Source organism: Phoca vitulina, unplaced genomic scaffold, assembly GCF_004348235.1.
Source record: "Phoca vitulina isolate PV1807 unplaced genomic scaffold, GSC_HSeal_1.0 scaffold1, whole genome shotgun sequence".
Lineage (NCBI taxonomy): Eukaryota > Metazoa > Chordata > Mammalia > Carnivora > Phocidae > Phoca > Phoca vitulina.
In genome coordinates this window covers 92,764,285-92,778,555 of record NW_022589704.1, presented here as the reverse complement: position 1 = coordinate 92,778,555, position 14,271 = coordinate 92,764,285, and the positions used below count along the sequence as shown (strand labels likewise).

The 14,271-nt window shown below is 38.8% G+C and overlaps 1 protein-coding gene across 2 annotated transcripts in view; it reads left to right on the top strand.

Annotated features, from left to right (window-relative positions):
* Positions 1 to 4,457: 4,457 nt before the first annotated feature.
* RAB3GAP1 (RAB3 GTPase activating protein catalytic subunit 1) overlaps positions 4,458 to 14,271 on the top strand; it is a 113,049-nt gene continuing 103,235 nt past the window's right edge. For both annotated transcript variants that reach the window (XM_032411453.1, XM_032411443.1), the window contains exons 1-3: positions 4,458 to 4,542; positions 4,643 to 4,698; positions 10,577 to 10,652. In XM_032411453.1, the coding sequence (XP_032267344.1) occupies positions 4,525 to 4,542; positions 4,643 to 4,698; positions 10,577 to 10,652 (150 nt within the window). In that variant the 5' untranslated portion in view covers positions 4,458 to 4,524. The remainder of the gene's footprint in view (positions 4,543 to 4,642; positions 4,699 to 10,576; positions 10,653 to 14,271) is intronic.

The window sequence follows — 14,271 nt, the reverse complement described above, 5'->3', positions numbered from 1 at the left end:
TCTAAAAAAGTACTCCACTATTGGGATGCCTGGGTGGCTCAGTCAGTTAAGTGTCCAACTCTTGATTTCTGCTCAGGTCATGATCTCAGGGTTGTGAGATGGAGCCCTGTGTCAGGCTCTGCACTCAGCCGGGAGTCTGCTTGAGATTCTCTCTCGCTCTTCCTGTGGCCCCCTCCCAAATAAATAAATAATTAAAAAAATATTGTGTGTGTGTGTTCTGAAAGGTCACTTGGCTATTTTCTTACCACTGATTTTGGAAAGAGTTTGAAGAAGTCGGATTAACCATCATGCATCCCTTTCTAAACCATATCATACTTATATATCTTATCTCAGACTGTGAGCCAGGATGATTCTTTGAATCCCTCCGTAGGATTGACCACAATGCTATGACTTGATAAATATTACTGAGTGAATGAAAAAATGCTGCCTGAGGATTTTGCTTTAGAGATTTCTCTTTAAAGAGTTTCTTATTTTCACAGCACGTGTTTGTCTTCCGGCTCTACCTTCTATTGTAGCTGCCCTCCCTGCACAGAGGCATCCCGGTAGGTGAGGATGGTGTAGTCTCACTGCTGTTGCCCCTCTCACAATGTTTGCTGTTTCACTAAGACCTAATTAAACTGTTATGCCCCCACATTCCTCTGAGGACTAAGCCAAGGGTGACTTTTTTTTTCCAGGCATCTAACCTCTTAAATTGCTTAAGCGTCAAAATTCTCCCCATGGCTATTATTGGTTAACACCTTGAAATAACCGAAAATTATGCCAGTGAGGAAACGTGCTTGCAACAGAAAAACCCTTGCCTTTGGACGTGTAGCCAAAGAGCTCTTAATACTGAAGAAACAAAATCTTTTCTGCCTTGTGAACCAGTGAAAATCTAATAAAAGTGTGTCTCCCCTGGGTACTTTACATCATTAGCATCCTGGCTTCACACTTCGCTTTAACAAATAACTTATTTTAAAAATTTCTCCAGGGAGGAGACAAGAAGCCAAAAATATCTTGGAAGAAAACTTTACCTAGCAACCCGGTAAGGCTGTTTCATCCAGTTTCTAAAATTTAACTTCATGCAGCAAAGTCTTTGTGATTTTTTAGTTTCTCATTTTGGTATGTACTGAAACATGGATAAGCGGGGAGCAAGAAAAAGTAATGCCTTTCATGTGAGTAGCACTTTCTGGTTTTCATAGTAAATTCATGATAAATGCTCCTACTACAGTTGATCACCTACTACGTGCCAGGACGTTGAGCTAAACAATTTACATAGGTTCATAAAACTTAATCTTTGCCACAATCCTTTGCAATACGAGGTCTTAGAAGTCCTATTTTACTAATAAAGACCCTGGGGTTTGGAAGAATTAAGTAATTTGCCCCAAGTCATATACTGTAGTTAGTAAATGGCTGAACCTGGGTTTGTCTGACCTTAAGAGCTACAGACTTGGGACACCTGGGTGACTCAGTCAGTTAAGTGTCTGCCTTCAGCTCAGGTCACGATCCCAGACTCCTGGGATCGAGTCCTGCATCAGGCTCCTTGCTCACTCCAGGGAGTGCTACTTGAAAGGTGATCTTCAGGGGTTCACCTCCTGAAGCAAGACTTCTGAATGCAATGTGAATGGTGCCCCCAGGGGTTGTGTGACCAACAGCTCTGGATTTCCTCCTCTCTTACCTTATCAGGAACTTCAACTCTCCCAGCTCCCCTTCATCATCAGTCTCTCTCTTAGATTATCATCCACACGCAAACATATCTGTTCTCTACCTTAAAGACAAAGGAAAACCCCAGAAACAACATCAATCCATCACCCTTGATCCTATATTCCTCTATCACTCGCTTTTAAGCAGCAGTCAATATTTACCATCGTGAAACATTTTCCTCTCTCGGGTTCTGTGCCATCACTCTTTCTTTGCTTTCCTATTTCTCAAGCCATTCCTTTCCTCCTTCTTTCACTGAATACTTTTCCTTTATCCATTCTCTAAATATAAAATGTTTTCAGGTCTTCAGATGAGGCTCTTTTCTTAAATCGCCTCATCTGTTCTTGTGATTTAAGATCCACCCAAAAATCTTCACCACCAGGTCTTGCCTCTGATTCCTAGTCTTATACCCAATTTTCTCCTTGACACCTCTCCTTGAGTATCTTTGGGTACAAACCTGTCAAACTTCACACTACCCAAACCAAACACGAATTTCCTTGCTCCTTCCAGTCTTGCTCATCTCAGGAAATGGCATCATTTCCCACGTATTTGCTTAGGCCAGAAACCTGAAAATTATCTTGATTCCTTCCTTTCCCTTATCTCTACATTTAATCCAGCATCAAGTCCCAACTATTGTTATCTCCAAAATGCATATCAAATAAGTTCACCATGTCAGCTGACCGCCCCAGTCCAAGACCCCACACCATCATCTCTCACTGGATGCTTTAATAGTCACCAGCTGATCCTACTTCTTTTACAATGCCTGCACCCCCAATCTGTTCATATAGTACCCAGACTTTTGCAAAATGTAAATTGGATCATATTGCTCTCTTGCTGAATATATTTCAGTGACTTTCGTTGTGCTTCAAATACAGTCCAACTCTGGCCAGAGGCTCTATTTGGTCTGGCCCATTCATACCTTTCCAACTTCATCACAAACACTGTGCTCTAAGTGCCCCCTTTATGTTCATTGGATGGATCAGACTTTCCCACCTTCGAGCCTCTAGACATGCTTAGAAGCCTTCCCCACTCTCAACCTGGTTGCTCCATCTTATCCTTCAGCTCTCCTTCAAGATTCTTCTTGTCAAGGGCCGCCTGGGTGGCTCAGTCGTTAAGTGTCTGTCTTCAGCTCAGGTCATGATCCCAGGGTCCTGGGATCGAGCCCCACATTGGGCTCCCTGCTCGGTGGGAAGCCTGCTTCTCCCTCTCCCACTCCCCCTGCTTGTGTTCCCTCTCTCGCTGTGTCTCTCTCTGTCAAATAAATAAATAAAATCTTTAAAAAAAAAAAAGATTCTTCTTGTCAAGATTACCATTGACCTCTACATTGCTAATACTAATGCTGATACATGTAGCACCTCTTCATTCTGTTGTGCGATGAATTTCCAGTTTCCCTACTAGACTTTGAGTTCCTTGAAGTGAGGGTCTATATTTACAATACATCTTAATATCCTAGCACAGTGATTGGCTTATAGTTAGCTGTTTAATAAATGCTTGTAAATGAATGAGGGATGCAAGTTGAGACCTCTTGGGAAAGACTGAGCCATAGTAACTCACAATCCCCCACTGGTATAGTAGATAGAAACTAGAAGGAACATCAGAAGATAGGGGTTCAAGGTTTGGCACTAGAAATAACTATCTGTTGTCAAAATTCTTCTGACTTTAGTTTCCTCATCTGCCCTATCTATATCACTGAATTTTTGATATCTTAACCTTTTAAGATAAAAATTAAAAAAAAAAAGATTTTATTTATTTATTTACTTGAGAGAGAGAGAGAGAAAATGAGTGGGGGTAGGGTGGGGAGAGGAGCAGAGGGGAAGGGAGAGGGAGGGGGATAGAATCTCCAGTAGACTCCGTGCTGAGTGTGGAACCCCTAGCAGGGCTCAATCTCACAACTCTGAGATCATGACCTGAGCCAAAATCAAGAGTTGGACACTTAACTGATTGAATCACAAGATCAAAAAAATTTTTTTATCACTGAAGCTAAATTTCTTAGTCCTCTACCAAATTCCTTCTTGTGGGTTGCAAAACTCATTAAATGAGATTTAATCTTTTTCCGCTTTTAATTATGAAAAATTTCAGACCTAACAGAAGTAGAATAGTATAAACAGCCATGTACCCATCACTAGCTTACGCTATTACCCACACATAGCTAATCTGGTTTTATTCCTAGCCCTACCCACTTTCCCCTCCCATTATTTTCATGCAAATCCTAGACATGGTATCATTTCATGATATACATTTCAGTATGTATGAGATATAATTATCTAGCTGCTACCCCTTCTGTTCCTCAGTGGCTTAAAAAGTGAAATATTCATTGAACAGTATGTTGCTCTTCCCAGAAACCAGGTAACTAGCACAATGATTTTATTTCATGCTCCTCAAACTGGTGTAAATTATTTGAGGGGGGTGGAGGAGGGTGGATATTACAGCATCTAGCCTTGGGCCTTGCAGTCAATAAATAGAGGTTGAATGAAAACAAATTCAATGTGGTTTAGGTTTTTTAATACAACTTTATCCACAGGAATCTAGGGCCTTGTCTTACCTCCTTGCTTCTGTTTTCTTCAGGAATTCATTACTTTAAAGGAAAATTTCAAATTCAAAGTTTTTCTTTTTTGTTTGTTTTTAAATCAAATGATTTCAGCCTTTGAGGACTTTTCTAGGCGGGACTCACTACTAGGGGGAGGTGTATCCGGGGGCGGGTCTGCGCCGAGGCCCCGCCCCCGCTCGCTCCCCCCCACCCCCGCTCGCTCCCCGCCCCCCTCGCTCCCCGCCTTCCTTATCCTCCTTCCCTCCGTCGTCCTGCTCCTCTTCCCGGCAGCCCTAGCGCCTTTCCCGGCGCTCCTCAAGATGGCGGCCGACAGTGAGGTGAGGTGTTTCCTCCCTACCTATCCCTGTCTGTAAGTTCGCTCCTTCGTGTCAGCGCCCGGGGGCTCAATCTCTTTTTCTTTCCTTTTCTTTACCGTAGCCCGAATCCGAGGTATTTGAGATCACGGACTTCACTACTGCCTCGGAATGGGAAAGGTGAGTGAGTCGTATGATTGGTTATCAGTACCGTGGGCCCCGGCGTCCCCCTGCCGCTTCCCCAACGTAGACCACATGTGATGCTACTTATGCGGGAAAAGTAAGACCGGCGAAGCCCCGGCTCTGCGTCTTCTCCTGTCCCCAATGTGCTGCAAGGCTCTTCCGCGTCTAGCGTCTGACAAGCCCCGGCCCGCCCCCGTCAGCCAAACCCTTGAGATGCAGCTCTCAGAAAAAGTTTTGTTTACTCTGAGGCCACTTTCCTCAGACCTTGGTTGTTGCCCACCCGCAGAAACAATTTCCGTAGCTACCACTTCCGTTCCTGGTTTCATTTCCGTTTAACTCATTTTGTTATCATAAGCAGTAAACTTGGCAGTTGCTTTTTTCCTGTCCTATGCATTGGTATACCCTTTTTTGGAGGGGGCCTTCATAGTACTGGTGGTTGTCCATCTGTCACACTCCCACCATCTCCATTCTGTCCTTTAGAATAACCTTTTAAGATAGGCTGCAGATGGCTTTGGAACTCTTTGATTCAAGTTGTTACATTCCAGTGGGTAATGTGCCCAGCCTTCCTGTGACTTTTAAACCTCAGTGAACAGCTGAGTGAAATTTTATCACTGAAATTAGTTGGAAGCCAACTTTGTGAAGGAGTGATAGCTTAGATTGAGAGATTTTCTGGTCGGTGTCACAGAGACCCTTATGGGTGTGGAGGTCAGTATTTAGCTTGTTGCAGGTTGGGAGAGGAAATTTGTGCATGTTGTCATGAGATGACAGAGGAAAATATAAAAGATCCCTGCTGGAGGGGCGCCTGGGTGGTTCAGTTGGTTAAGCGGCCAACTCTTGATCTCAGCTCAGGTCTTGATCTCAGGGTCATGAGTTCAAGCCCTGTGTTGGGCTCCATGCTGGGTGTGGAGCCTACTTAAAAAAAAAAAAAAATCCCTGCTGGAATAATAGTTTGACTTGTGGTATCCTCCAAAACAGAAAAGTCTGTAAGACATAACCATACTGGCAAGGCTTTATTGAGCAGGTATTCTGTGTCCAGAGTTAAACTAGTGGAAAAGAACAAAGGATAAAACAGAACCTTTGATCCATGTGTTAAACAAAACAGCAAATGGTTAAATTGTAAGCCAGCTTGTATTAACTATAAAAAAAAAATAATTTAGGGGTGCCTGGGTGGCTCAGTCGTTAAGCGTCTGCCTTCAGTTCAGGTCATGATCCCAGCATCCTGGGATCAAGCCCCGCATTGGGCTCCCTGCTCAGCGGGAAGCCTGCTTCTCCCACTCCCCCCTTCTTGTGTTCTCTCTCTCTCGCTGTGTCTCTCTCTGTCAAATAAATAAATAAAATCTTTAAAAAATAATAATTTAAAGAAGGATGATATTGTGGATCACAATTAGGGGAGATAATTTCATAGAAAAGATAGGAAATGAGCTGGGCCTTGAAAGTGGGAAGTGGTTGGTTAGACATGAGAAGGTTAACATGAGAAGAGACGGGTGAAAATGAGCCTTTGGGACTTCATGAAGATGTCTTTACTGGAGTGAAGGCTATCTATTGAAGGGAAATACATAAGATTAATAAAATGGGACAGGTCATGGACAGCCTCCAAAGCTCAGTAAAGGAATCTCTAGACTTGGTGCTTTAAGACCAGGGATTCTCAAACTTCAGTGTGCATCAGAATCATAGTTTCTGATCATGTCAGAGGTGGACCTAAAAATGTGCATTTCTAGCAAGTTCCCAGATGAGGCTGATGTTGCTGGTCAAGAGACCACACTTAGAACCATTAAAGAGGCCCTTGATTTTGGAGTAGCAAAGTGATAGGATGAGAGTTGTTACAGGAGATTAGGTAAAAAGAAGCCAAGTGACTTACTTTGATCAATAGGTTGGTGATTTGGAGACTGGAGAGAAAGGGAGGCTAGGCGGGAGGATTGTAAGACATTTCAAAGATTTTTAGATACACTTGATGAAATGTTAGAGTAGAAAGAAACATGCCACTGGAATTTCTTGCCTGGAAGAATGAAGATAAAGTGGCAAAGTGGGAAGAGTGCAGTTTTAGACATGTTGAATTTGAAATAATAACTTGATGTCTTGAAGGTAGATAGAAAAATGTAACCTGAAACTTAGAGGGTGGGGTGAGGAAGCAACAAGGGTATGGAATGGAAACATGATTTTTTTTTTCCCCTTAGCTAAATATTTAAAATATCCTGAAGTGCAATATTAAGTCCTTTAGCTCTTGATACGGAAATAATTGTTAATACAGTTATGAGAACTACCACAAAGTAGGAAATTTGGTTTTTGGCTTTTATCCTCTTGTTTCTAGAGCTAAAGTAGTGTTTTACAGCTCATGGGAAAATGTTAAAACTTTGGAGTCTCTTAAACCTTGAGTTTAATGTGTGAATGAAAGTTCTTGTTAATATGTTAGGAGCCATACAATTTATTGAGAGGACTGAATAGAACCCCCTCTTTTTAATCTTTTGTCCTTTGCAGAAATATTTGAGTGCCCATGTGTCAAATACAGTGCAGGACATATGGATGTGGTCAATAAAAATAGATAATTCCTGCTCTTAACATATAGTCTAGTGGAAGAGACAGACATGAATCAAATAATAATACAAATGAGTCTGTAATTACAATTGAAATAAGACCTGAGAAGGGGAAACACCTGGTCTTACAAGGGCCTATAAAAAAGGAATCTAATACAGAGTGAGGAGTCAGAGGAAATGACCCTTCGACTGTGATCCTTGAGATTTTTCTGGGATAGTTATTAATTTTTTCTAGTCAAATTCTCAATATTTTAGACTAATTTTTCTCTTTTAGCTAGTATCAGTAGAAATCATAAAATAAGTATTTTGATATGTTCCTTTTACTGTGAAAGCAATATTATTTTAAATGATTTTTCTTTTTTTTTTTAAGATTTTTATTTATTTATTTGACAGAGAGCGAGAGAGGGAACACAAGCAGGAGTGGGAGAGGGAGAAGCAGGCTTCCTGCGGAGCAGGGAGCCCCATGCGGGGCTCGATCCCAGGACCCTGGGATCATGACCTGAGCCGAAGGCAGACGCTTAATGACTGAGCCACCCAGGTGCCTCTAAATGATTTTTTTTTAAAGATTTTTTTTTTTTTTAATTTGAGAGAGAGAATGAGAGAGAGAGAGAGAGCGCACATTGAGAGGGGTGGGGGTCAGAGGGAGAAGCAGACTCCCTGCTGATGCGGGACTCAATCCCGGGACTCCAGGATCATGACCTGAGCCGAAGGCAGTCGCTTAACCAACTGAGCCACCCAGGCGCCCCTAAATGATTTTTTTTTTTCAAATTTTTTATTATAATACCTCACAGTAGAATTAAAAAGAAAAAAAGAATCTAAGAAACCTATAATTGTACCACTAGGAGATAGCTACTATTAATATTTTGAGAAAATTTCTTCTAATCTGTGTGTTGTAAACATTTTGTATCAAGACATATTGACACTTATTTCTATAGCTTCCATTTTTCATTTCATATATGAAATGCATTTTCTTATTTCCTCAAATGGCCTTCAAAAATGATTTTTAATGGATGCATACTAATCCATTCAGTGGATATACCGTAAATTTACAGCTGCTTGCTGCAGTTGGACAGTTAGGTGGCTTCCAGTTTTTTACCTTTATAAATGCAATGTACATTTCACATGCACATTTTTTAAAAAGATTTTATTTTGGAGAGAGTGGGGGAGGGGCAGAGAGGGAGTCTTAAACAGACACACTTCCCATTGCCTGGTATAGGGCTTGATCTCACGATGCTGAGATCACAATCTGAGCCGAAACCAAGAGTCGGTAGTTTAACCAACTGTGCCACCCAGGTGCCCCTCACATGCACATTTTTGCTCACATGTGGATACATTTAAAATTTTTATTTCCTTTTTTTGGTAAACATGTTGACTTATTTCTAGAGTATTCATCTTCATCACCAATAATTAATTGCCTTTTGACTGAACTACGCAGAAGTGAATTAGTATATTTATTAATACTGCCTTTACTTTTAAAGAGGAATTAATTAGAAGGTTCATTTAAATCATAAAAACTCCGATTTATCATTACTATCGTTACTGTCTTACAACAGATGTAAGTATTAACTTATAATTATGTCACTGAAGAAAAAAACCTGATGCCTGTGAATATATTTTGACTAGAATTAACTCTACTACTCTAGCAATATGATGTAGGTGTTTTAGGAGAGCAATTTTGCTATTAGATTGCATCATACTTACATAAGAAGTTAGCTTCTTAAGAGTAATAAAAGTCTTCTGAGTCTTTTAATGCTACTACTGAGATTTGACAGTTTTAATTTGCTGATATTGAGCATGTCACTAGTCAAAATTCATTCTCTTTTTTTTTTATTTTTTTATTTTTATTTTTTTTTAAAGATTTTATTTATTTATTTGGGAGAGAGAATGAGACAGAGAGGGAGAGCATGAGAGGGGGGAGGATCAGAGGGAGAAGCAGACTCCCTGCCGAGCAGGGAGTCCGATGCGGGACTCGATCCTGGGACTCCAGGATCATGACCTGAGCCGAAGGCAGTTGCTTAACCAACTGAGCCACCCAGGTGCCCCATTCTCTTTTTTTTTTAAAGATTTTATTTTTTTATTTGACAGAGAGAGGTAGAGAGAGAGAGAGCGCACAAGCAGGGGGAGAGGGAGAAGCAGGCTTCCCACCGAGCAGGGAGCCCGATGCGGGACTTGATCCCGGGACCCTGGGATCATGACCTGAGCCGAAGGCAGTCGATTAAACAACTAAGCCGCCCAGGCACCCCAAAATTCATTCTCTTTTTAATAGGTGTGCTTCATCAGAAGATTTAAAGATTAGATAGTGATTAGTTTTAAAATCTGTCAGTTATTCCTTATAGCTGACAGATCTCCTTGTAGTTTCTTGCCAGCTGTCCCTTAAAACACAGTTTATTTTTTAAGATTTTATTTATTTGAGAGAGAGACAGAGAGAGAGAGAACAAGCAGGGGGAAAGGCAGGTAGAGGGAGAGGGAGAAACTGGCTCCCCATGGAGCAGGGAGCCAGATGCAGGGCTAGATCCCAGGACCCTGGGATCATGACCTTGAGCCTACGGCAGACGCTCAACCTACTGAGCCACCCAGGTGCCCCAAAACATGGTTTATTTTAATGAGCAAAGTTCCCGAATGTTTTCTTTTGCGGGGGAGGGGGAGATAAATCAGTTCCTAAGTATTTTCAAAGGAAAATTTAATTTAAATAGCTTAGTTATTTTGAAGGTAGGGAAAAGTGATTGATTTCGTAGTTATCTTTTTTTTTTAGATTTTATTTATTTATTTATTTGTCAGAGAGATCCCAGGACCCTGGGATCATGACCTGAACTGAAGGCAGACTTAACCGACTGAGCCACCCAGGTGTCCCGGTTTCATAGTTATCTTTACTAGTATCCTTTTAGTCTGTCAGTTTTTACTTCTGTTCCAAATTTATATTCATTTTAATATAGAGAGATTTATTCTTAATTTATATTTTATAGAAGCAGAATGCTTTAACTGGATAAGAAGTAGACTTTAAAAAAGTCAAAATTTGGGGTGCCTGGCTGGCTCAGTCAATAGAGCTTGGAACTCTTGATTTGGGGTTCTGTGTTCGAGTCCTATGTTGAGGGTAGAGTTTACTAAAAAATATTTATTTCAAAAAATCAAAATTTAAGAATTCTTGGATTAGAGAAGATTATTTCCACATTTATTCCATATCCATAAAATAGACTAATAATACTAAATTTACTGAGTCTTCTCTGATAAAAATGTTAAAATATAAAAAATACTGTTTTAAAGAAATTGTGTAACAATAGTAAAAAAAAAGAGTTGTTACATGTTCAGAAAGTTTTTTGTTGTTGTTGTTTTTTACTCCTCCCTAGGTTTATTTCCAAAGTTGAAGAAGTCTTAAATGATTGGAAACTGATTGGAAACTCTTTGGGAAAGCCACTTGAAAAGGTCAGATCTTTTTGCTGGTGTCTGTAAATAAGTATTTGCTTTGAAATTTCTATTTTTAAGCCCTTTGCTGCATTTGGTACTTTTGAATTAAATGTTTTTTTAAAGTTATGTATGATCTATGAACATAAAGTGGCATCTGAAAGAACTTGGATTTGAATCTGGCAAAAAACATATGTAAGACGTTTGTGAACTGTTTTTAAATAGAATTTTATATGTATAATGTCATTCTTTGTGAGTGATTTTGTTTCTTCTGATGTTTACTTCTCTCTTGCTTTCTCCCTTAGAATGTTAGAAAATCTTTTCAGAAGTTTTTTAGTCAGAGAAACATTGCAATTACCAACTTCATGATAGAGTATTTTGCTTAACTATTGAGGAGAAATCTTGGTCTTAATTGACTTGCTGTTATTAGCAGCTATTTCACTCAGGTTTTGTATTTTACAATACCACTAATAGATTTGTCCCCCCCACCCCGTTTTTTAACTTTATGGAAGTTTTGAGGATATTTAAGAATGAAGAAATTATTCAAAATTGAGGTGGAACTTTAATTCTAATCTAAGATACTGCTGGATATTAAGATACTTAATTCTAATCTAAGATAAACCATGCCCCAAATGATTACTAAAGAATGTACTCTGAGAACAAACCTAGATTTTCTGTTTTGCACTAAAGGGAACTAATGATTTGATTTTAGGCTTATGTAGATGCTTCGTTTTGTTAGATAATTTTTTTGAAGTAAAATTGATCATTTTTATTATAAATCTGTTATTAACTACAGTTTATCCTTCTGTAAGGAACTCTGAATATTTGCGAGGGTTTTTAAGCTTTATGGTGATGGTAACAGAATTTGAGATTATAAAAGCATTAGGATTTTCTTCTTTATTCATATGAATAAGAGCAGAAAAAGTAACACTGCATACAGAAATCACACATCATTAAAAAAATCATTTAAAGATATGCTGAAATATAAATTGATTTTTTAAATATTTTTATGATTACATTTTTTCATAAAGAGAAAATGTGAAGTTTTCAAACACAGATCATTCTATTCTACTTGAAACAAATACATAACAATTGATATAGATGACAGTAAAATTAAGGGCAAAACAAGGTGGCTATAACTGGAATGGGAAATGATTTGCAGCACCAAAAAGAGAGCTGAACTGAGTATTTGTGATCTCTGATGTTATTTATATTCCTTAATACTTTGATTTATGCATATTTGCTGAGTATCTGTTGTGTGCCATATATGAAGAAATAATGAACAAGACAGGATCCATGTTGTCATTGAACATAAATTCTGATGAGGGAGAGAAGTAATAAGTAAATAAGATTAAAATTTTAGATGCTAAATTCAATTTTGGGATATAAATTCGGTAATGTATTCAAAGTACGTAGCATACTGCCTGGCATGGGCTAAAGGAAGGTTAACTCTCTCCAACCCTTTCCTCCATGTAGATAGTGGTGAATAAGTGAGTTAGGGAAAACATGAATAGATTGCAAGGTGAGCTGTTAATTATGATGAATAAGATTAAAGAAAGTGTAAAGGACAGGGATTATTGAGCATATAAAAGAAAGTTTAAATAGTGACTGAAGAGATTTTAATTCATGTGGAGGACAGTGATTACCAACTCTCTTCCTCCAGTAATGAGGGAATTAAGAGAAATTAAAAAAAAAACCCTTTAATTATGAAAAATGTCAAACATTTGTAAAGTAGACAAAATAGTATGATTAACCCCTATATGCCCATCACTCAGTTTTAACAATGTTCTGCTATTTTCTTGTTTCAGTAGTACCTCTATCAATTCTTCACTCCCCACTAGATTTTTTAAAATAAAATTTACATATATTTTAATGCACAAAACTGCTTAATTTTGACAAATGTTTATATCAGTGTAACAACACTCCTCACTCAGGAAACTGAACATTGCTGCCCCCCCAGAAAGGTCCCTAGCAACCCTTTCCAGTTAATCCCAGTGCTCCTCACTCATGTTCCCCAGGCATCTGCTGTTCTCTTTTTTTCTTTTAAATTAGAGATTACTTTTGCCTGGATCTTGAATTTTGTGATATGGCATCATACAGTATATACACTCTTTGTGCCTGGTTTCTTTATGGCTGCAAGGATCACTATTTCTTTTTATTGCTGAGTAGTACTCTGTTGTATGATATACTGCAGTTTCAGTTGTTGACAGATATACTGGCTATGAATAAAGCAGAATATTCTTTTTTTTTTCTTAAAGATTTTATTTATTTATTTGACAGACACAGCGAGAGAGGGAACACAAGCAGGGGCAGTGGGAGAGGGAGAAGCAGGCTTCATGCAGAACAGGGAGCCTGATGCGGGGCTCGATCCAAGGACCTTGGGATCATGACCTGAGCCGAAGGCAGACGCTTAACGACTAAGCCACCCAGGCACCCCTAAAGCAGAATATTCTTGTATGAGGTCTTTGGAGACTTGTGTTTTTGTTTCTCTTAGATAAATACCCAGGAATGAAATTACTGGATCATAGGATAGGTATATGCTTAACTTTAACGAACTGCTAAAGCTTTTTATATCATTTTATTCACCTACCAGCAATACATGTATGAGAGTTTGGGTGGCTGTACATTCTCACCAATTGCTTGTTTTCAGTCTTAAAAATTTTAGTCGTTCAAATGGGTATGTAGTTTGTGGAATTATTTGTATTTCTCATTCTGGTTTTCATTTGGTATTTCTGTGATGAATGTTAATATTAACCACTTTTCATGTGCTTATTAGCCATTTGTCTTTGTGGAGTGTCTGTTCAAATTTTTTTGTACATGTTTTAAATTGGTTTGAGTTTTTATTGAGTTTTAGGAGTCTTTTAGTTCTTTTATGTATTCTGCTTTTAAGTCTTTTCAGATAGTAGTTTTGTAGGTCATGAAGATACTCTTTTTATGTTTTCTTCTACAGGCTTTATCATTTTAGCCTTTAGGTCTGTGATCCATCTTGAACTAATATTTGTATATGGTTTGAATTGAGTTCAGTGTTTACATAGGGATATCCTGTTCTAGAACCCTCTGTTGAAAACACTTTTCTCCATTAAATTTGTCAGACAGTTGCAATAGGGGGTTACCTTCTGGAATCTGTATTGTTTCATTAATCTATTTGACTATACTATGTCAGTAGCACATTGTATTGATTACTGTAGTTTAGGGTTTCCCAGCCTTGGCGTTATTAAAATTTTGGGCCAGATTGTTATGGGGCTGCCCCATGCAGTATAGAATATTTAGTAGTATCCCTAGCCTCTAATTACTAGATGCCAATAGCACTCTCCCAATGATGACAACCAAAAATGTATCTAGACATTGCCCCATGTCCTCTGAGGCAAAATTGCCCTCAGTTGAGAACTATTGAATAACTTTATACTAAGTCCTGAGGTTAATGTAAATTCTTTAGCTTTTGTTGTTTTCCCAAGATTGTTTTGTCTATTCTAGGTCTTTTATGTTTCCATTGTGAATTTTAGAGTGAGCTTCTCAGTTTCTATAGAAAGGATTATGATTATGCTGGAACTGATTGGGTTTGTGTTCAATTTATAGGATACTTTGGGGGAGAAGTGACATTTGGGCAGTCTTGAAGCTTCCAGTGATGAAAATGGCACAT